This window comes from Thamnophis sirtalis, unplaced genomic scaffold (genome assembly GCF_051295495.1).
Source record: "Thamnophis sirtalis isolate CommonGarterSnake01/CBP01778 unplaced genomic scaffold, rThaSir2_p1.2 scaffold_2, whole genome shotgun sequence".
Taxonomy (NCBI): domain Eukaryota; kingdom Metazoa; phylum Chordata; class Lepidosauria; order Squamata; family Natricidae; genus Thamnophis; species Thamnophis sirtalis.
In genome coordinates this window covers 175,943-197,148 of record NW_028261382.1, presented here as the reverse complement: position 1 = coordinate 197,148, position 21,206 = coordinate 175,943, and the positions used below count along the sequence as shown (strand labels likewise).

The window sequence follows — 21,206 nt, the reverse complement described above, 5'->3', positions numbered from 1 at the left end:
CCCCGGCCGCGCCGACGGCCAATGGCGAGCGCCGCAAAAGTAGCGCCGGACTTGCGGGGCGTCCGGGAAGCCTCGCGCCCTCCGCCCGGCCCGGCCTGCCCTCCCCCGCCGGACCCGCAGCGCCCCTCCCCGCTTTTGTGTGCCCGTCTGACCGCGCGCGGCCCGAGAGGAGGTAGAGGCCGGCCGCGGCAGCGAAGCCATTGGGGCTGTGGAGCCAGAGGTCGCGCGGCTGGCCGGCCGGGGAGGGCGATGCCCGGAGAGCCCGCCGTTGTTCGCTGTTAAATGGCGCCCCGCCGGAGCCCTGGCCTCGCCGCCGCCGCCGCCCTCTTCCTGCTCGCCGCCCTCCCAGGTGAGTCCCTTCCCGGCCAGGCGGCGCGCATCTGACCCGGCTCGCCCGGCGCCTCCGGCCCCGGCAGCCGCCCACGGGAAGAAACGCCGCAGCCGCCGCTGCCCGGCCGGCTCGCTGGGCGCACGTGCGCTCTGGGCAGGCAGGCGGCCCTTGGCGAGCCCCGACGGGGAGAGCGCGCTCCTGCTGGAAAGCCGGCCAGTCCGGGGAAGGCCAGAGCCTCGCCTGACTGCGCGCCGGCCGCCCGCTCGCTGCTGCCCGGTCCCTCCCGCGGCTGTGCTCCCGGAGAGCGGCGCGCTGCTTTCGCCCGGCTGCCTGCTCCGCTCAGGAAGCCTCCCCGGCGGGTCCCTTCGCGCGCCTCCCCACGGACGACCCGCTCCCCACCTCCTTCCAGAAAGGGAGCCCGGGCCACGGTGGGGCCCCTTGGGATGTTGGGTTGAAAGAGGGTCAAAGGCCTCTGGCCAAAAGAGCCTTTCCCTGCTCACCTTTGGCTCCTCTCGCTCTCTTAGGGGTCAGGAGCTTCAGTGAACTGTTTTTCGTAAAAGAGCCTCAAGATGTGACCCTGGCCAGAAAGCAGGCGGTGGTTTTGGACTGCCTGGCCCGAGGGGAGGTGCCCATCACCATCACCTGGCTTAGAAACGGAGTTACGGTTTCTGAGAACGAACAGATCCACTCTCTGTCCAACGGCTCTTTATTTATACGGGAGCTGGAGAGCGGCAAGCCAGGCGAAAGGCCGGACGAAGGAGTCTACCAGTGCTTGGCCCTGAATAAACACGGCGCTGTTCTCAGCCAGAAAGCGCATCTCACCTTTGCAAGTAAGTTTCCGCCACTTCCTTTGGGGGTCAGTTCCAGGACATCGCGGGGGCGGGGCCTCTGGTTTGGGGCAGGTTGACCTGTCCTGGGGTGCTTCGTAGAAGCAGGTGTGTTCCGTGCTCTGGGCCTTCTCCTCCCACCTGTGCCCACCTTCCCAGCGGAGGCAGCCAAGGCCCTGGGATCTTGGGGTAGGTTAACTTCTCAGATTCCCTGCGTTTTCTCTGCTTGTCTGTAAGGCAGATAAAGTGGGTGGGGCCAAAGATGCCTTCAAGGTCTCTGGGTAAAATCTGCCTGTCAGTTGTTGGAAGAAATGCCGGATTGAGCAGGGCAGTTTTTACACATTGGTTTTAATGCACGTCTGGTCTTTATTCCAATTACATTTTAAGGTTAAAGGTATTCCCTACTTCCAAATGGTGGTACAGAATAATTCAGGAGATAAGCTGGGTGTGGAGGTTGCAGGCTTTTCGGTGGAGGAGTCCTAAGGAGTCCTATTTTGTCCTTGTGTTCGCTCCCCTGCTTTGCTTTGTCTCTCAAAGGGAGCTGCAAGAAAGGATCTTGGGAATCCCTCTGTGCCCTCCGGCAGGTCCTTTCCCCCAGCTGCTCCATGGCCAGGGAACCTTTGCCCTCAGGGCACGCAGGGGGGGGGGACGTGCCAATGCTTGCAGGAAGGACCCTTTGCCCAGCATCCCTCAAGCGATGCAGCGGGATCCAGCTGTGGGGTGCAGGGGGGGGGCTGTCCTTCCTGCCATCCACACGGCAGTGTCAGGCCGGAAAGGGGGGAGGTGTTGATGAAGGTAAGGGCCAGCAGCAACGGCTCCCCCTTTGATCTGGCAACAGAGCTGGCCTTTCCGGGGAGGGGGTGTCTCTTCTGCAGCAGAACTTCCCTCTTCCCCAGGAGCTACTGCTAATAAACCTGTAAGTGGCTGGGAGGGAGGGTTGGGGCTGTGCTCGTCTTGTGGAAACTGGGATGAAAGGACATTTATACTGCGCCTTCAGGAATTAAGAAAATACCTCATTGGGGTGATGGTATGGAGTGTTCAGTGACGAGGAGCAGCAAAGCAGCAGCACGTTATGCTCTCCAGAGAGAGCCTAAAGGAGACCCACCCCCTCCCAACTTTTGCCAGCTTTTCAGAGGCTCCAGGGAAGGCCTTTTGCAGGTGCACAACATCTGGGTTGTCGGTTGGCCAACTCCAGAGTTCGCCTGTCTCCACGAATTGGCCCTGTGCCCAAAGCGTCTCAGCCTCCTCCAGCTGTGCTTGGCAGCCTTGCTCCTTGAGCTCTTCTGCCTTGGACTTCATTGATGTCCTGCAGTTGTGTGGCTCCTTCTCCTGGGTATCTCTGGAAGACACCGAGCAGGGGGTGTTGCATTGCTGGGCCTCCCCATTATTCCCAACAATTTGGAGCTCTGCATTGATGATAAAAGCACTTTTCCTGCTTCAAATATTGCATGTCCAAACTCTGATGTCCATAACTCCTACAATTAATGGGAGGAAGCTGAAAGTAGGTGGAATGAAGCTGCCCGTTGTCTGCTGTGAGGGTCCTTGGGGGATGGGTGGTTGAATTTCCAGCATTTTGTGCTGGGAGGAAAGAGTTTCCCCTGGTCTGTGATGGCTTTACAGCCTTTAAGAACAAAACGACTTTCTTCTTTGTAGCTAAGCTGAACCCCCACATTCTCAGCAGGTGGAGGAGGGGCCTTCCTGCTCTTCCCTTCCCTTCCTCTGGAGAAGCATGGGGGGGGGTCCCCGCCCACCTCCCCCCCCCCTGGATCTTTCTTCAGACTTTCAGCACCTTCCTGTGCCTGGAGTGCAATCCTGGGTGCTGCCTGTGGAATTCTAACACTTTAATCTGCCATGGAGTTTAAGGCCCCAACACAGAGGGAGCCTAAAAAGTTAGCCAGGAAGTGGAGTCTTGTTGCACTCTCTGCAACCATTCCATTATTCATGTGCAAATTAAGGACTCGCTGGGTTAAAAGGTTAGAAACTGGCCAGGATGAGGTTTAAAAGAGCAGATGACCTCCTCCTCCTCCTCCTCCTCCTCAGGGTGGAGATTTCCATGTCAACTCCTCAGTGATTGCCCTGGATTGTTCCTGAGGAATGCGCACACACACACACACCTTATCTTGAGAGGCCATCAAAGTGATGGCATTCTGCAAGGGGGGGGGCTGTCTTGGGGGCAGGAAATGATGGGTCTCACATCTAGGCAGCTTCTTCCTTACCTCCCCCTTTTACAGGGGGCCGCAAAGATAAGATAGTGACCAGGCAAAGCCAACAGCAGGGGCTCCTCCTGCACAGCGGGATAATTGAGAGTGGTGGGGGGGGGAGGTTCCTCCTCTCCATTTTCTTTGTGAGGCACCAAGTGAGGGTAAAATGCTAATATCATCGGAAGAAGAAGATTAAGGGGCTGGGGGCTGGGCTTCTCCTTTGAAGTTGAGGCCAGCCCCGGCACTACCTGCCCTGTGAACTAAGAGGAGCCGAGTGGGACTCTGCAGTCTTCAGCTTGGCTGGGGAAGTCGCCCCCTGTGCCCTGGTCTCTCAGCAGGCAGGACTCGGACTAAGGGAGAATCCGGCTCATGGAACACTGCAGACCCGCCTGAAATTATTTCAAACAAACGGCTGTTTTTCAGAGAGAAGAAGAAATTGGCAGATTCATCTACTTTACTCCATTTCTAAATGGCTTTGCAATTCCTGTTCACAGGTGCAAAAATGACAACATTTTACTCTCCCAGCCTAACTCGCTTCTCAGGGTGCTGGTTGTAGGGAAGTAGGTTGACATTTGCTACCTTGAGTTATTTGTAAAAATAATAAAGGTGGGATATAAGTAAATAAAATAAATAATGAGAGTGAGGGCTGCCCTCCCCGGCCAACCTTTTGTCTGAGACCGGCCCATGGGGGCTGCTTCCTTTGCTCCTGGCCCCATTCACCACTAGTGGCAGTGGATTGCACACACACACACACACACACCCCATTCCGCCTGGAGGTAGCACCCAGGCACAGGCCTGGCAGTCGAAGCCACCGGAGCCCGTGACCCAGACCAGCTGGGTGGCAGCACCAGAAGGGCCCCATAGGAGCCAGGCAGGAGAAAACAAGGCAAGCAAAGGGGGTTTCCCATTGGCTGGTTTGGCTTTGGCTGTGGAGACCCAGGAAAACGGCAGTTCTGGAGAATTCTATTTCCTCCAAGAGTTCCTCCTGAAGTTCCAGGAAGGGGGAACAGTCTGGCTTCCTCCTGCTTTTTCAGCCTCACGGATGTTGTTGCTCTGGGCAAGGAAGGGAAATTCTTGACTGGATCCATCCTTTCTCTCCCTCTTATCTGTTTTAGCCTCCAGGGGAGACTTCCAGGTTTTTGGGAATACAAACCTTTGTTATTTATGGCCTCCTACAGCACCAGGAATTAGAGGCATCCCTTATCCCCTCCCCCCCCCCCCCAACAATGCTCCCAGGCTGTGATTGAGCTTCCCAGGTTAGAGCAGAAAGGAGGCTGCGTCAGGCTTAATTCTAATGCAAACTATTAAGGAGGATTTCTGAAGGAAAAGGGGAATAAAGAAAAGGGGTTATGGAAAGATGGAAACCTACAGTTTTGTTTCTCAACAGCCTGAAGTCCAGAAAAGGAAAGCCAATTCTTTCCCCCCCCCCCACCTTCATAACTATTTCTGTGGCTGGTGGCCCACAGGGACTTTCTCCTCCCCAGATAGTCAGCAAATAAGCTTGCCTAATTAAACGTTCCTCTAACACCCATGTTAACTGTGGAAGACTAACCCAGGGTTTGTCCCTATCCTCTGGTTTGCATAAACAGATCCTGGTTAGTTTGGGTGGTGGAACAAGAACAAGGCTGAAAGGCAAAAGGAGGAGAATGGTTCCCACTGGGTCTCCCCCTCCTCTGCCTTTGTTGGCTTCCTGCAGCTGCCAAAAGGGCCTCCTGGCCCCATTTCCCTGCTTCTCCGCTGAGTAGCTGGGCCTTTTGGTCCCTGCAGGACCAGGATGTCGGTCATCAAGGGGCCTGTATGAAGGAAAGCTGGGGGTCGGGTTGACGGTTCCTGCCCACGTGTGCAGAAGCCCCACAGCAGCCGCTTTGGCTTCAGCTTGGCACTGTTTCCCTGGGGTGGCTTTGCTGGCCCAGCTTTAAACTGGGATTGGTGGCTTCCAGGCTCATAGTTAGCCCCCTTCACCTAAGTGAAGACGCAGGTTGCCTGTTTTGGGTGCTCAGCCGCACTTGCTGCAATCCCCAGAGGGAAGAAGTGGGGTGGCTTTCTGGCCGAGGCATTTGTGTCCACTGCACAGTGAGCCCCCATGCTAAGCTTTTGCCTCGATGCCCAGCCGGGAAAGGCTTTTGTCTGGGCAGAGAAAGAATAAGAAATGGAAGGAAGGAAGGAGCCAACCAAACAGTGCTGGGAGAGGAGGTGAAGCAGCTGCCAACGCACGAGGGGAGTGCTGGGCTCAATGGCAAGGAGGAAGCAGCATCCTATCCTCAGATCTAATTTGAGCTCCTGCCTCTTCCCCCCTCCTAGCACGTGTGAATGGGCTTCTTGCCGTGGCGGGCAGCTCCTGAGACCCAAGCAGAACAAACATTCCTCATTAACCCCTTCAGAGCCGTACGTTGCGCTCCTGGGCCAATACGCAAAGACCACTAGCAAGTGGCATCGCATGCTGCAGGTTTGGCTGCTGGAAGGAAGGTGGGGCTGAAGGAAGTTCCTTGGGCGCAGAAGATGGATCTCCTCTGAATCCTGGGCTTTGCCAAAGAAGGTGCTTCTCTGGCTACCATGGGGGCAAAACTGGCAGCGGAAGTGAGAAGCGGATGGGAAGCCATCAGGACCAAGCAGGGTGTTCTGGCTGCTCCTGGTCTTCTTCAGAAAGAAGCTGCCTTAAGGGGAGCAAAAATTCCAGCCTGATTGGATTTACAGCAGACTTGACATGCAGCCCCCCTCACATGTGTATATGCCCAGCAGGACCTTTGAGGCCTCCGTCCCTCTGGCTGGTTTCCCTAAGCAACTGTCTTGTTTACAACATCACGAAGGCTGCTGGAAATTGCATCTCTTGTCCAGGGCTACCCGCTTGCCATTTTCTACCCCAAGCAAGAAGCTCCACTATTTGGCTGCTCCGTGACAATCTGCTGCCACACGGTCTGTGTGGGGCTCAGGGCACTATGTTCAGCCAGCTGTGGTGGCTGGTGAGCCATAGTGGAGCAGCATGGGAGATGAGCTCCGGCAGTTGTGGGAGGTGCCAGCTCAGCAGTTGGGTTGCCATTCTTTGTGTCCATTATTGGTCCTCAGAGCATCCGTCAGGGAGCAGTGGGTGGCCTTGGCTGCCTTGCTGGAGCAGGAGAGCAAAGGGAGCTGCAGAGTCCCACATCTGGAGAGTCTTAGCTGCTGCATGGGGCCGAGCGGTTCCCAGGTGGAAAGTCTCCCGTGGGCTTCCTTTATAGGGCCGGTGTTGAGCCCTAAAGGCTCAGCGGCTGCTCAGGAGCCCCGGGATGGTCCCCTTGGGGGAGAGCGGCAGAGAGAGTCTTGGATCGGGTGACAGCTGGTGTTTACTTTGGGCTGAGATGTGTTAAAACACTTCAGGGTTCTTTCCTTTTTTTCAGTCGCATTGAGCTGCATTGAGCTCCCAGGGAAGGGAAGGGGAGGGGAGGGGAGGGGAGGGGAGGGCAGCTGCTGTGCCTTCCCTCCTTTTCAGGACTCTGTGAAAAAAAACGAAGCAAAATATGGCAGGGAGGAGCCACGGGGATCCCGCGTGAGGATGCCCTGTGCTCAACAAGCTCCTCGTCTGGCCCAGGGAAAGAACCACTGGGCTCCTACAGGAGAGCCGCCTCGGAAGCCTTTTTGTCCGCTCTCCCATTGGCTGGGGAACAGTTTGGCTGCTGTGTGTGTGGGGGGGTGTGTATTCCGAGCTCAAGCCGCAGGGTGCCCTTTAAGGGCCCATGAAGGAAGTGAGCCCCGGGGCGTCATGCTTGGCCTCGCTGCCTTTGGCTTCCCGGAGCTCTGGAAGATGCCGTTGGGCTGGGAAAGTGACAGGAGGAGCGGGCATCGCCCAAGTGGCAGCCCAGGGCAAGGATGCGGGCGGCAGGGAAAGATTTGCTCCTCCCCATCTGGCGCCAGGCCCAGAGTGCAGGGTATTCTCCAGCCCTCGGCTCCTTCAAAGGCTCCGAGCATCTCTGGACCTTCGGAGCCGGGGTGCAGCTTGACAGGGTTGGGGGTGCGTCCCGTGGCCCTCCCTGAAGAAGCTGCTTTTGAGGTTTGGGCAGAGCGGAGTAGAACCCCTAAGCAGGCCGTTCCGTGAAGGGAGCTGATCCCATCCGCCGCCCCCCCACCGAGCAAAAGAGGAGGGGGGGGTCTTGGGGGTCTTGTCTCTCTGCACCTGGGATTGATTTCTGCTGCCCACTTGCACATCTGTGAGCAGCTTCTTTGCCACCCCAGACCCAGGTCAAAGGCCAGAAACTTCTATCCAGGAGCCCAGAAGCACCGGGATCCTTCCTTCTGGTTTGGTGCTGGGGAGCCTTTTAAATGCCTCTCCTTTACTTTAAAGCTAGAAGACAAGGGCCTCCTCCTCCTCCTCCGCCACTGGGAGGGCAGTTGGGGGAAGAGCCCCCCCCCCGCCCCCAGCAAGGGCTCTCCTCCTCCGAGGTCCTCATTTCCACAGCATCCTCCACCTCTGTGCTCCGGAGCTGCCTTCCCATTTCCCAAACTGGGAAAAAAAATGTGTTCCTTGTTATAAATCCAAAATCACATTGCAGGTTAGCCTGAATGGAGGAAGGACCAAACATTCCTGATTTGCTTGTAGAGTTTTGAGTCTGTGGGTGTCAAGAAGCTGCCATTCAAAACGTACTGGAGGCAAAAACTGGGAAGGAAGAAGGCTGCTGGGCTGGGAGTCCTGGGGGTTGCTTAGCACGGACACTGGATGCTCAGGGAGCAAAGGGGGGCCTGGCTGATGGGTGCTCTGGACAGGAGGGATTCCCAGGGCAGGTCAGGAAACGCCACAGAGGCTGCTTCTTCCGAAGGGGCTTCTCCGTCCCCACGAAGGCCTCTCTTAGTTCTCTCTTCGGCCCTTGCAGAAGCAACCCCTGGGCTGCTTCGTAGATCAAAGGGCAGCTTTAATGACGCCCCAATGCATGCGCGGGAAAAGCAAATGGGCTCACAACTAAAACCGTCTGAGGAGGGTCTCTTGGCTTAAAGCCCCCCCCCCCCATCCCCAACTGCTGGGCTGCTTGCGAGAGACAAAAGCTGCCTGGCCACACAGAGCCCACCGGGGCGTGAGTGCGCCCGGCATTCCCGTGGGCCAGGGGGAGGTTGCCAGGGTCCCTGGCTGACCTCTGGGAGCCCAGGCCACACTTGGAAGCACCAGGCAGCCGCTTCTCCTGCTCCGGCCAGCGCAGCTGACCCCACCGCTTCCCTCCAGGCTCCAGATTCACATTCTTTTGTTGGGGGGGGGGAGGCGGACATTGCTGAGGAAGGCTATTCATCTGCTCAGAAGAGGAGGGGTCCGGCAGAGGAGGGGGGGGCTTGGGGTCACCAGGGCCCCCCCCAGCTTGGCCGGCCATCAAAGAAGATTGAGAGGGGGCCTCTTTTTCTCCAGCTCTACAAAGAGATGGACGGCTCGGGTTTCAAGAGGGCAGTTCTCCTGGCCCTCTGCTCTCTTGCACGGAGGCCGACCCTGCAGAAATGCTGCCCCCTGAGCCTGCCCCTCCCCCCCAGGCCCCCTGCACATCCTGCCCTGCTCCCCTCCCCTCCCTCCCTCCCTCCCCGTGGAAGGCCTGTCCACATGCCTACTCCTGCCCTTCCCTTCCGGAGGGTGGCACAGGCCTCCTGACCTGCCCTAGCGATTTGTGCCCAGGGAGCGCTTCTGCAGATCTCAAGGCCTGGTGGGGAAGAGGGCCGGGCGCTCTCTGCCTTCCCTGGCCAGGAACTCTGACGGGGGCGAGATTCGGGCCATTTGGAAGCAGGCTGTGATTGGCGGGAAGGAGATTTGCTCACTGCTGTGCAGGAACAAGGCCTTTGTGGGGGGGGGGGGACACACCAGCTGCCCCTGCCGCTATGAGCTCCTCTCTCTCCAGCCTTGGCCCCGGGGCCTCCATGGGCGGTTGGCTTTTTAGCTTCTGCTAAGGGTGACATTAGATTTGGGGCTCAAAATCCCCTCCCCCTTTACCCGCTGCTGTTGGAGCCAGTCTTTGGCACAGGGCTCTCCTGGCACAGCAATTGGCCATCGTGCCTCCTGAAGGGCCCCTTCCTTTTGCCGGGGGGGGGGGGGAAGCTCTTTGCAAAGGAAGGGAGGGGAAGAGGAGGAGGAGGCGCATGTGGCTGCTGCCTGTCGCACGGAAAGAGAGTCGGTTGGCTGCCATGCGCTTGAACCATCCTTTCTCCATAGGTCTCAGCTGCAGTCTGGCTGCTGTCCAAGAGGCAGGAGATGGGAAGGTGACTCAATGCCACGCCGAGAGTCCCGGGGAGGGGGGCGCTCGGGGAACTGTACCAAAGGTCTCCCTTGGGCACAACTGTGTTTCTTTATTTTATTTGGGGGGGGCACCCCAGAGCTCGCCCTGCTTCTTGTGGGTCAGCCCTCCTGCGACTGAGAGCTGTGTGGAGCAGCCCCTGGTGGGATTGATCCTGGCAGCGGTGATGAATAGGGCCTGGCAGGAGAGACAGATGGCCGGGACCTTCCCCCATTACTGCATCTGGAATGCCCCTTCCTCTCTACCCACAAAGGCTTTGGTTCCATCTCTCCAGCAAGAGGGATTTATTATGCCTCCACACCTCTCCAAGGGAAACAGAGTGCTGAAAAAAACAGCCCCTCATGCTTTGATCCATGTGTTGCTCAGCACACGCGGGCACACACACACACACACACACACACACACACACACACACACACACAGAGGCACCATTCACACTTCTGGCAATTCTGTTGCAGCAGAGCAGGCTGGGCGGAAGGTGGGGGGGAGGGTCCCTGCAGGGTCCCTGCTTCCCAGGATAGCAATAGCAATAGCAATAGCAGTAGACTTATATACCGCTTCATAGGCCTTTCAGGCCTCTCTAAGCGGTTTACAGAGAGTCAGCATATTGCCCCCAACAATCTGGGTCCTCATTTTACCCACCTCGGAAGGATGGAAGGCTGAGTCAACCCTGAGCCGGTGAGATTTGAACCGCTGACCTGCTGATCTAGCAGTAGCCTGCAGTGCTGCTTTTAACCACTGCGCCACCTTGGCTCTTCTGGCACAGGGCCCCCGTTGGCTCTCCCGCCAGCTCCACTCTCCCGCTTGAGAGCCATGGCCCTTAGACCTCCCTACTGCCCCATGCCGCTTTTGAAGGCCGGTTCTAGCCCTGGGGAGCGGACCCAAGGCAAAGGCCCTTCCTCCTTTGCTCTCTCCTAGGAAATGTTCTTTCATGGCGCTCCCTTAGTGGCCCTCCAGGAGAGTCATGGGCTGTACGCTCCGTTTCCTCTGTGTGGGGGTAACGGCAGAAAGGGAGGTGGATTGGGGGGGGGGCTTGGAAAAGGGGGTCCTCCTGTCTTGTTTTGTGAAGAGAGCAGAGCCCAGAGTGCCCAGGGAGGCATTGGGGAGTCTCTGTAATTGACTGGCGCTGCATCCAGACTTCTGTGCGGCTTCATTCTGGAGCGTAGGGGAGGGCAAAGAGGTGGGTTGCCCAGCAAAGAAGCCAGAGAGACTCCAGGCAGGCAGAGGGGCTCCTGCCTGCTCAGTTGACCCTAAGAAGACCTTGCTGATAAGAGGCTCTCTCTTATCGGCAGCATTGCAGTTTATTGAAGCTCAACTGAGCAGTGCTGATAAAGCTCCCGGGAGGGCCGGGAGGGTGGGGACGGGGAGCCTGCCTTTCCCAGAGCGATTCCCAGGGGGGCTCCTGGCCGCCTTCCCCAAGGCCTCCCGGGATTCCTCGGAACCGGAGCAGGTTACCCGGATCCATTGTGCTGCTGGCCTTCCTTAAGTGCACTGAAAGGCAGAGCTCCCCCCTTCCCCATTGGGGCTCAGCCTCTCCTCTTCCCCCTCCTTGCAGCCCTCTCTGCCTTTGAAGTCCAGCCCCTCCCCACGGAAGTCCATGAAGGGGGCGTGGCTAGATTTGCCTGCAAAATTCCAGCCCACCCTCCAGCCATCATCACCTGGGAGGTGAATGGGACAGCGCTGCTAATGGAGACGGACAGGTAAGCTTCCAGGGTTTCTCCTAGGCGGCGCTATACTGCAGCGGGTGGGACATGGGCCGCCTCCCTTTCAGTCCGTCCCATAGCCCTGTGAGGGGAGGCGGGGTGGGGGGAGGATGCGAGTGGGTCTCTCCTTCGACCGGAGTCTGCCGCCCATCTTGGTTGTGGGTCAACTCTCCAATCGTGCTGAAATGCAAAAGCAGCAGAGCTCAGACAGACGTTTCTTGCCTTGACTTTGAGAAAACGAACGGGTGACGTTTGAGGCCAGTGCTGGGTTTAAGAAAATGCGGCTATCTTTTGTGCAACTTGGGAACACGATTCCGCCTTCCAAAATGAGGGTTCCCTGTTGCAGCCTCCCCCAACCTAATCCAGCTGGGCGGTGGTCCCCCTTCCTGGCTCTGGGCCAAAGCAGCCCAAGGGGCTTGCAGGGCCCCTGGGAGGCGCAGAGGGGCTTCCCTTCCTACCCCCATTCTGTCCTTCCAGGATAACTGCGCTGCCCTCCGGAGTGCTACAGATCTATAGTGTTGAGCCAAAAGATGCAGGGAGTTACTCTTGTGTTGCTACAACAGTTGTCGGCCGGCGGAGGAGTGGCGAGGCTAAACTCACCGTTGCTCCAGGTATCCAGAAAATATTGCTGCTTTTCGAGCATTCATTGTTGCCAGCAAACATTGAGTGTATCCGGGTGTATCAGGTGGAAACGGGTCTTCACCAAAGTGCCTCCCTCCACAATTCCATTTCTAAGGCTTGAGGTGGTCCACATTTGATGTATGTGGACAACACATTTCTATTGTATGCATTTTTTTCCAACAGCTACCAATACCAAGCTCTTCCATAAGCCATCCATTATAGCTGGCCCCCAAAATATGACAGCTTCTCTCCACCAAACAGTCATCTTTGAGTGTGTGGCCATCGGGAATCCAAAACCAATTGTGTCCTGGAGTCGCCTTGGTGAGTGCTGAATGGTCCACATTGTCTCTTTGGCTTCCAGCTGTGGGAAATGAAAGCTGCCACAACTTGCAGGTGGCATGAGGGAGAGTAAGTGGGAACCCCTTTGAGTGTGCCACCTTCATTGTTGCTGCCTACAGTTTGGCATGTGAAAAGGGAAATTGTCCCTTTGAAGTTCTCAGTCAGTGCCCCAAAGTTGGAAAGGAAAAATGGCCTTGGAGAGAACAGTCATTTCTGGCAGCTAGTGGGCACGGCTGTCTTTTTCCAGCTGACGGGCATCTCAGTCTGACTTGTGGCAGAAACTCCTACACCGTCCGTGCTAGCTGAAAAGAGTCCATTTGCTTGTCTTCCGCTAAATGCTTCTGCACATCGCAAGATCAGCTGGTTGTGCAATCCTTGTGTACCCGGAGGCATCAAGAGTGGGGGGAGCAGGCTGTTCAAGGGGAAAAGCCCAGGGCGGTGGGTCAGAGCCATTCCTATCAGGGAAGTTAGGGGTCTGCTGGCATTTCTCCAGAGGTCCGACATTTGGATGAGTGCCTGAGGTTCCACTTCACGGAGATTTTAGAGGGGACGAGGCAGCCCAGGGTGGGAAGGACCACAAACCGAGGCAGGTGGTTGAAATGTCCCTCTCAAAACAGACCACAAGTCCATCGATGTTTTCAACACACGGGTGCTTGGAAATGGGAACCTCATGATCTCGGACGTGAAGGTACAACATTCTGGTGTGTACGTTTGCCGTGCTACGATCCCTGGCACACGCAACTTCACCACTGCAATGGCAGCACTGCTGGTGTTAGGTGAGGAGCACGTTGGAGGAGATTCAGCTCTGGGCAGGGCGGGGCCCCAGGGTCTCTTCTGCCCGAGGGCCAGGGAGGCCAGGAGAGGGGATCCAAGATGGGCTTTCAAGCCAAACTCTTTTGACAAACGGCAGAGGCTGCCTTGGGCCAAGGTGAGCCAGGCTTTCTGAGGCACGTCTCAGAAATGGGTCCCAGGGAGGTACGGTTTGAGGCAGTTTTTAGAAAGGGGGAAGGTGAAATGGAACCCGCTTGGTGTTTCCTCCAGCCCCCCCTGCCTTTGTGGAGTGGCCGGAGAGCTTGACCAGGCCCCGAGCTGGCACTGCCCGTTTTGCCTGCCAGGCAGAAGGCATTCCGACACCCAAGATATCCTGGCTGAAGAATGGCCGGAAGGTCCATTCCAACGGCAGAATCAAAACCTACAGCAGGTAGGGAACAGGCGGCCTGGTTCTCTGATAACAAGGGGTGGTCCTTGGTGGTGGTGGTGGTGAGGGACAGACGTGCAGCTCGGGAGGAGGACTGGGCCTGCTCCTGGGAGAAGTGGAGCAGGGCCCTTCCTTCCCTCGAGGGTCCTGCCCAAGAGGTGCTTGAGAAAGGCTGCTCCTCCGTGGAAGTGGAATCTGATGAGCAGAATAATAGCACGGCAGGAGCACTCGTCACCCCCTTCCCAGCACTGCTCAGTGGGCGAGAGTTAAAGGCCCGGATGAGTCTGGCCTGGTGGACGCATCCTTTGCCTCTCACCTGCCTGATTTGGCTCCCTCCTAATGCCTTCCCTCTTCATCTTTCCAGTAAATTGGTGATCAACCAGATCATCCCTGAAGACGATGCCATCTACCAGTGTGTGGCTGAGAACAGCCAAGGGTCTGTCCTTGCCAGGGCACGCCTGACGGTGGTCCTCTCCGAAGACCGGCCCAGCGCCCCTTGCCACGTCCACGCAGAAACCATGTCCAGCTCGGCCATTCTCTTGGCCTGGGAGAGGCCGCTCTATAATTCAGACAAAGTCATCGCCTACTCGGTGCACTACATGAAGGCGGAAGGTGAGTTGGGCAGGGCTGCTGTGGGCCGCGTGGGCCGTGGAAAGAGAGCGGCTGCGAAAGGGAGGGAGGGATGAAATGCTCCTGGTGCCAGGAGCCTCCCGGGTCCATGTGGGACCAACCACGGAGCTGCTTCTGCATGCGAGCTCCCTTCAGGGGTTTCAGAAACAGTTAGAGGCAGCCATAACTTCCTTCTCATCGTATTGTACATTTTGGCATTTATTAAATACTATTTTAAAAGATTACCAGATCTTTGGAAGGATAAATATTGCATAAATTAGTTGAATGATGGACTGAAAAGCTGATACTGATTCATTCCGGAAAATGGCTCTGTTTAACTAGTGCGTCCCTAGGAAAAAGGCCCATTCAGAGGGGCAGGGATTGCTGGCAGACGGTCCTTTTGAGAGTAACGGTGGGCTTCCAGCGTGTCCTGGAAGGGGGACCGATCTCCGCACTGGAGGGGAAGCAGGCGGCTGAGCCCCATCCGCTTGACCCTTGTGAGAGCAAAGGCTGGCTTTGGGAGGCTTCGAGCTGGGCCCCAGGCTGAGGCTCCTGAGGGCCCTAATTGATGGGAGGGGGTGCGGAGAGCTTCTTGGCTTTCTGTTTCCCAAATGGGGTGGGGGGCTTCTCACACAGCAGATAGCTTTGCTACTTTGGCAGCAGTTCTCCAACGTGGGAATTGGGATTTTGTGTGTGTGTGTGCGTGCGTGTGTGTGTGTGGGTAAGAAACGAGGGTCCCTTGAGGGGGCCTGCTCTGGAAGTTGATAGCGGGGAAGGGCGATGGTGGGCATGGGAAGCGTGGGGCAGTGGCTGATGCCTTGTGAGGGAGTAAGAGAGAAGATGGAGGGAGATGCCTGGAAATCAACGGGTGGAATGTCCGCCATGGCCGTCCTGCTGACCTGGAGGAGCCGATGCTGCTTCCGCTGGGTGGGCATGGGGGTCGGGGTGGGGGTGCCTTTTCCACAGCGGAGAGGCTGCTGACGGGCTTTGGGTGCTAAGGAGGGTCCAGAGTAGTTGCCAGCTCTTGTCTGCTTGGGAGGCCTTGGGAGGCTGTGCCAGACGGACATCCAGCCTTTGGACATCAGTGGCCACAGAATGCTGCTAAGGAGCGAAAGAGGCTCTGTTTTAGATCAAAGCCCATTTTCCATCCAGATCTCACCCACTTCCTGCCCTGTTCGTGCCGCTGGGTGGCTCTGAGGGAGCCTTCCGTTCTAGGTGCTCCTTCTACTGTTACTGTGTTCCAGGCTTAAACAATGAAGAATACCAAGTGGTGATTGGAAATGACACCACCCACTATATTATTGATGACTTGGACCCTGCCAGCAACTACACCTTCTACGTGGTGGCCTACATGCCCCTGGGGGCCAGCCAGATGTCTGACCACGTCACTCGGCCCACCCTGGAAGACGGTACTGGCTTCCTTGCTGGAAAAATGGCCACGAGAGACCCGGAACCCAGAGCGTGGGCTGGGGGGGGAAACGGCAGGTGGCAACAGTTTAGTCCATTGAGGAGAATCCCCCCTCCTAGCTCTGTAAGGGAGGGGTCTGCATCCTTAGGCCCACCGAGCTGCCACAGGCCAAGGGGGTCCCGGGGGTGTGTGTCTTCAGGAGCCCCAGCAGCAGAGGCCTGGCTCCGTCTGTGCCTGGCCGCTTCCAGCCCTTTGAGGAGAGTCAGAGTCTCTCTGGAGCAGAGTCCTCCCTATGGACTAGAAAGCTGTGGAAACATATCATGAAGAAGATAGAAGTGGGAGAAGCAGGGAAGCCCTTCTGCCAAGGCCTCTCTCTCTCTCTCGGTCCCTTAATGCTCCATTCCCTCCCTCAGGCCCCGGGAGAGGCTGACTGTCTTCCTCCTTGCCTCCTTAGTGCCGCTGAGGGCTCCCGAGCTCAGCCTGACCAGCAGAACCCCCTCCGACGTCCTCATCTCCTGGCTGCCCATCCCGGCCAAGTACCGGCGAGGGGAGGTGGTGGCCTTCCGCCTTTCCTTCCGCCTCAGCACGGAGAGCAGCATCCAGGGGCTGGAGCTCCCGGGGACCACCTACGAATACCTGCTCCGGGGGCTGAAGCCCGACAGCGTCTACTTGGTTCGCATTTCTGCTGCCACGAAAGTTGGTTGGGGCGAGGCCTCTCTGTGGACTTCCCATCGCACCCCAAAAGCCACCAGTGTCCAAGGTGCCTTTTTCCTCCAAAGGAGCAGCAGAGCTATTCTGCCTAAACGGAGCTGCCCCCCCGCCCCCCCGAGGAAGGCTCAGAGGTGGCCTGGAGGGTCACGGGGGCCGCCCAGTTGGCGTAGGCCGAGGGGGCTTTAGGCAGGCTGCTCCCAAGCAACGAAGTGGTGGCTCTTCCTGCACACGTGTGTTTGTAAGGAGCAAAAGGCAAGGAAAGGCAGGGAGAGGGGAGTTCCGGGCAGAAGAAGACGTCAGAGAATCCGGGGTGATCTGGCTTTCTTCACAAGCGCTGGGGCCGGGGGGGTGGGGGGGTGGACCCCTTTCTTTTGGGTTGAGCGATGAGACGGTCAGCCATATAATTTCAGCAAACAAACATGTCTAATTTGGCAGGGTTCCCTCAGGTGCCCGAGGTTGACCGGCCGTCAGAGGGAGGTGTAAGTCCTGCCCTCGGGTGAACCTTTCCTCTCCCTTCTTTCCCAGCACCAAAGTCTCCCGAATTGCGCCTGGAGCCTCTCAACTGCACAGCGATCACCGTGAAGTGGCAGCAAGAGCTGGCAGACGCGGCCGCCGTCCAAGGCTACAAGCTGTACTATAAGGAAGAAGGCCAGCAGGAGAGCGGGCCAATTCTGCTCGGGGCCAGCGATTCCACCTACACCATCGGCGGCCTGGGTGAGCAGGATGACCCTCTCAGCTCAGGGGGAGCTCAGAGAACAAGGAGGGTGGCCAGAGAAGGTCAATCGTAGCCCTTTTGAGGTAGCCCAGACGGGGCCCAACTTATTCGTGGGCAGCCTGGAGGAAGCGGTTGGGGGGGGGGCGTATTTGCTGCTGGTGCTGGAATATTGTGGGTGTTAGAAAGGATAAGGGGCAACCGAATGCTCACAGGTGGTGCTTAAGCTAAGCTAATGCTGCAGGTTGCTCACTGGGTGGGAGCAGCCGAACCATCTCTTTGGCATCTGAATGGGCCCGGCCGATTAGGAGGTGTGTTGGAAATGAGCATCTCCATGGAAACGGAGACCCAGGAGAAGCGAGGGAAGGGGGGGGGGCTAAGGCTATGTCAGGCTTCCGTTGCAGAGACGGGGCTCAGTTGGGCTCCCAGCCATCCAGGTGGGGGCTTTTGGGCGGGGATTATGGACAATAGATAGTCCCCTTGGCACAGTTCACGGCCATTTCTCAGGTTCTCCTGCCAAGCTGGCAGCTGGGGAGTAGCTGCTGCTGAAGAGCAGCCTTTTCCCCACCCTTCCTGCTGGCCCCAGGAAGGCTGCCTCCCTCCTGCCTTGGCTGCCCTGAAGATCCAGGCCACCCCCTTCCATTTCTTGCTGGAAGAGGCGAGCGAGCTCTTTGCCCCTGGAGGCTCTTGCACAGACTCCCCCCAGACTCTGCCTGCTTGGGGTCCCCCGTTTGTTTTTGAAGGCTCCGCATGATGGGCTGGAATTCTGGGCTGCCCCCTTATAACCAACAGTCCAGCTCCCTTGTTGACGGTGCCAAAAGTCTCAGATGCTGATGACGGCGGATGTGGTTCTGTGGATTGATAATTGCTTCCTGTGTTATTGTTTGGACCCTGGGTTGCTATCTTTGCCACTCTTCATTTCATCCTTCTGACATTTTCCTGGCATTGAAATTCCCTGAGGGGACCCTTTGCAGATTTCTCAATGTCTTGTTTGAGGAATAAACACATATTTTCTTGGTTTGCGGAAGATCCTAGCCCTGCAGGGAAGTGTGGAAAGAAGAAAGCTGAAAGGGGACTACAAGAACCATGCTTATGGGTGGCCTCGTGGCCTCTTCCCCAGGACGGGCCGGGCGAGGAGGCTGTGCTTGGGAACCGAAACGTTCCTGTGTGTTTGGGAGAGGAAAGATGTGGTTTTGGCAGGTGATAAAAAGGCCTCAGGGGAGATTGCTTTCCCAGAGGAGCTTCTGTAGATCCTCTCCCCTCTCGGGCTCTGCCCACCTCCTTCCCTCAGAGAGTCCTAGCGGGGGGGGGGGGGAGTGCATACAAGGCGGGTGAAGAGGAAGGTTTATCTGACTCGCTGGCATGGCCGTGCAGCTAGCCTGGGCAGGCCTTGCCCATGTGAAAGCCCGCTGCTTCTGCAGGTCTGTTTTCTCAGACCACGTCAATCGAGCCTGGTGTTTAAGCTGCGTAGGGTCAACTTTCCTAGGCTCCCCTCTCCCCACAAGTTGACTTCTGTGCTTGTCCACCCACCCAGCTGGCCAGGAGTCCGTTCCCAGGGGGCCTGTGTTGATGAGCAAGCCTTTCTGCCATATCCCTGGCTCTGCTGCCAGTTCCCTGGTGATTCTTCTCTTCAGCCTGGTGGTAACTAGTGGGAAAGAGCCTTGAGGACTGTGGAAGGGAACCACCTCCAGATGGCAAGAAAGCCACCACTAGAACCCCTGACGGAGGCTGAGGTTCTGGACTCCCAAGGAAAAGGACAGCCTCTGCCATTTTTTTTAAAATGGAGATTATAAGGCTGAAAGAGGAGTTGCCAAGTGGAAGAAGATGGCCGGAGTCTTTCTGCCAATTCCCCGGCTGAGGCAGTTTAGCCAGGAGGCAAAGGAAGAGCCTGTCTAACTGTGGCATTTGAGGGCAAGTCTAAAGTGTCGATAGCTGAGGGCCGAGATCCACCCTCTTCCACCAGCCACGTAGCCCAGGTGGAGGTGGGCTGTCTCCAGGGCTTGAGCCAAGGAAATGCTGGGCCATGAAAGACGGGAGGAGGGCTTCAAAGGCTGGGCAAGAGGGGAGTCTGGAGGTTCTGCCCGATTATGGCTGCAGGTCATCGGAGGTGTTAACCAAGGCATTGACCACCCAAGGTGGGATGGAGATTCTGGAACAGAACATTCCTTTGTGGCCTGAAATGAGATGTTTTCCCTTCCATATCTGCAAGAGGAGAGAGCTTATACTCTGCATATTCTCTCGGTGAATATTCCACCTTGAATTAATATCAGAAAAAAAACTGAAATGAAAAGAGTTTAAAGGATACGAAAGAAACGTCATGCAATTTGTGGAGGGCCCTTCTCTGCCCCGGTCTTTTCATTTCAAGGAAACACAGACCCACCCAAAGTGGGGGGGGGGGCGTTGTTAGAGGATAAGATATTTTGGAAGCTGCCTTAGACGGAAAGGTCATCTTTGATGGGAACCCAGAGTTTGGAGAGTGACAAAAGTCTCCTGAACAAAACACGCTTTCACCTCCTGTATTGCTAATTCTGCTATTGCAGCTCACTTGCTCGAGTTCTGTTTTTAGCTCTCTGCTCTGATACTGTGCCGACATGGGCGGGCACACCTGAGCTGCCACTTGATGCCCAGAGAGAGATGAAGAATCTGCTGGGAGGTCTGAGAGATGTAGATCCTTCTTCCTCCTGTCTCTTTGCTGAGTCGCCACTTCTGGAGCAAAGGAGAATCTCAAAGGGAAGCTTCACCTTGTACAAGATTGCTTCCTTCCTTCCAACTTGGTATGAGCAATGAGGTGGCCCTCCTTCAGTGACACCTGGACATCATACGAGGGGGCCAAGGCTGGCTGTAGGGAAAGGTCAGGAGGTGTGACCCAGCTGGAGTTGCAGAAAATCCCTGTTTGTTCTGGGCCTCCATGCCCAGAGCTGTTTCTGGAGTCCTCAGATAACGTCCTGTAATTTTCTCACCCTACAAGCTATGCTGCAAGTGATGCCAGCTGAGACGGTCTTTTCACTGCAGGGAAAAGGGAGACTTTTTGAAGACACGGAAGGCTTCAAGGGAGAAACACGTGAGCTCCTCCTCCTCCTCCTCCTTCTGGGCAAGAGTCTTGCCTTGGATTAGGCTTGACAGGCTCCTCCTGGTGAAAAGATGCCCCAGACCTTCGTTATGCTTCAAATGCATAGTAGCACCTGGCAGTCAGCAAGAGAAGGTGGCCACCACTGGGGGAGTCAAAGAGGGTGAGGCAGGTGGGCTCCCCCTTGGCTCCCCCAGAATCAGCAGCCCCAAAGAGCTCCACAGCCAGCCTCGCATCCCAGCATGGATCATCATGCTGACTGAAATTCAAACATTTTTCATTTTTATTTTTCGCTAAAGTGGTTCCTGTCTCTTAGTTGCAAAGGTTGATGTGATGGTCGAGCTTAACAAGGGCTTTGCTGCTGTGCGCCTTCTAGGAGAGATTTGCCTGTTTGCTTCTCTGCTCACCATGCGCGTCTCGTGGAAAATGTGGCCAAATTGGGTTTAGAACTGACCGGCATCCTTCCTTGTGGTGCAGCTGGAAGCAGAGCTCGAGGTACCTGCAGGCTTTCTCCCTCTATCTGGGCGTTCTTGGCAAGGGTGAAAGCGGGGGGTGGGGGGGGGGAATGTTTGTGCTTTTATTCTGTCATTTTTCCACTGTGTTTTCACTCCTGGGGAAAAACACAGATTTATTTTTCCTTTCTCAGTGAAGAATCTTTAGAATGCAGTTGCAGCTAGAGACTTGTTCTTGGGTGCTTACAATTTGGGAATTACGCTGTATTTCCTTGAGATGAGCCCTGCGCTTTTCAATCCCAATTTAAAAAGCAGAGGCTTTTGAAGAGACTGTCTGCCTGAGGAAATGAAGTCAACCTTGATCATTTGGGGGATCAATCAACCCATCGGCCCAGATGCTCCTCTTGTGAGGTTGCTGGAGGTCTGGCCGAGTCGGATGGGAGGGACAATTTGTTAAGTGCCATTAGCATATGAAAGGGGTTCCGGAGTTAGAAGACCTGAGTTGGTGGCTGCCTGTGTCTAAAACCAAAAAGGAACATCTGAACATGGATGAAAAGTTTTAATTCTCTCTGCTCATAGCTTTTGTTGCCATCCAGAGGTTAAGATTTTGGAAAGGGGATTCATACAAATTCAAGGATTGTTGAGAGATTTTCTGCCTTAGGCAAGAGTTGGTAGCGCCAGCAAAGGATCCTTCAGCCTCAGAATGAAAAGAATCCCGCTTCCCTTCCTGTGTTGAGCTGGAAATGCCAAGCTCTTGTACAGCCCCCATCACTCTCTGCAAGCATGGGCATGGT

The 21,206-nt window shown here is 56.4% G+C and overlaps 1 protein-coding gene across 1 annotated transcript in view; it reads left to right on the top strand.

The window, feature by feature from the left end:
- Window positions 1-21,206, top strand: part of PRTG (protogenin) — a 32,151-nt gene continuing 10,945 nt past the window's right edge. Inside the window, exons 1-11 of the mRNA XM_087703896.1 lie at window positions 1-349; window positions 856-1,161; window positions 11,148-11,292; window positions 11,773-11,906; window positions 12,100-12,237; window positions 12,873-13,031; window positions 13,297-13,456; window positions 13,818-14,065; window positions 15,307-15,471; window positions 15,925-16,230; window positions 16,707-16,895. Of these exons, the coding sequence (XP_087560022.1) occupies window positions 283-349; window positions 856-1,161; window positions 11,148-11,292; window positions 11,773-11,906; window positions 12,100-12,237; window positions 12,873-13,031; window positions 13,297-13,456; window positions 13,818-14,065; window positions 15,307-15,471; window positions 15,925-16,230; window positions 16,707-16,895 (2,017 nt within the window). The 5' untranslated portion in view covers window positions 1-282. The remainder of the gene's footprint in view (window positions 350-855; window positions 1,162-11,147; window positions 11,293-11,772; window positions 11,907-12,099; window positions 12,238-12,872; window positions 13,032-13,296; window positions 13,457-13,817; window positions 14,066-15,306; window positions 15,472-15,924; window positions 16,231-16,706; window positions 16,896-21,206) is intronic.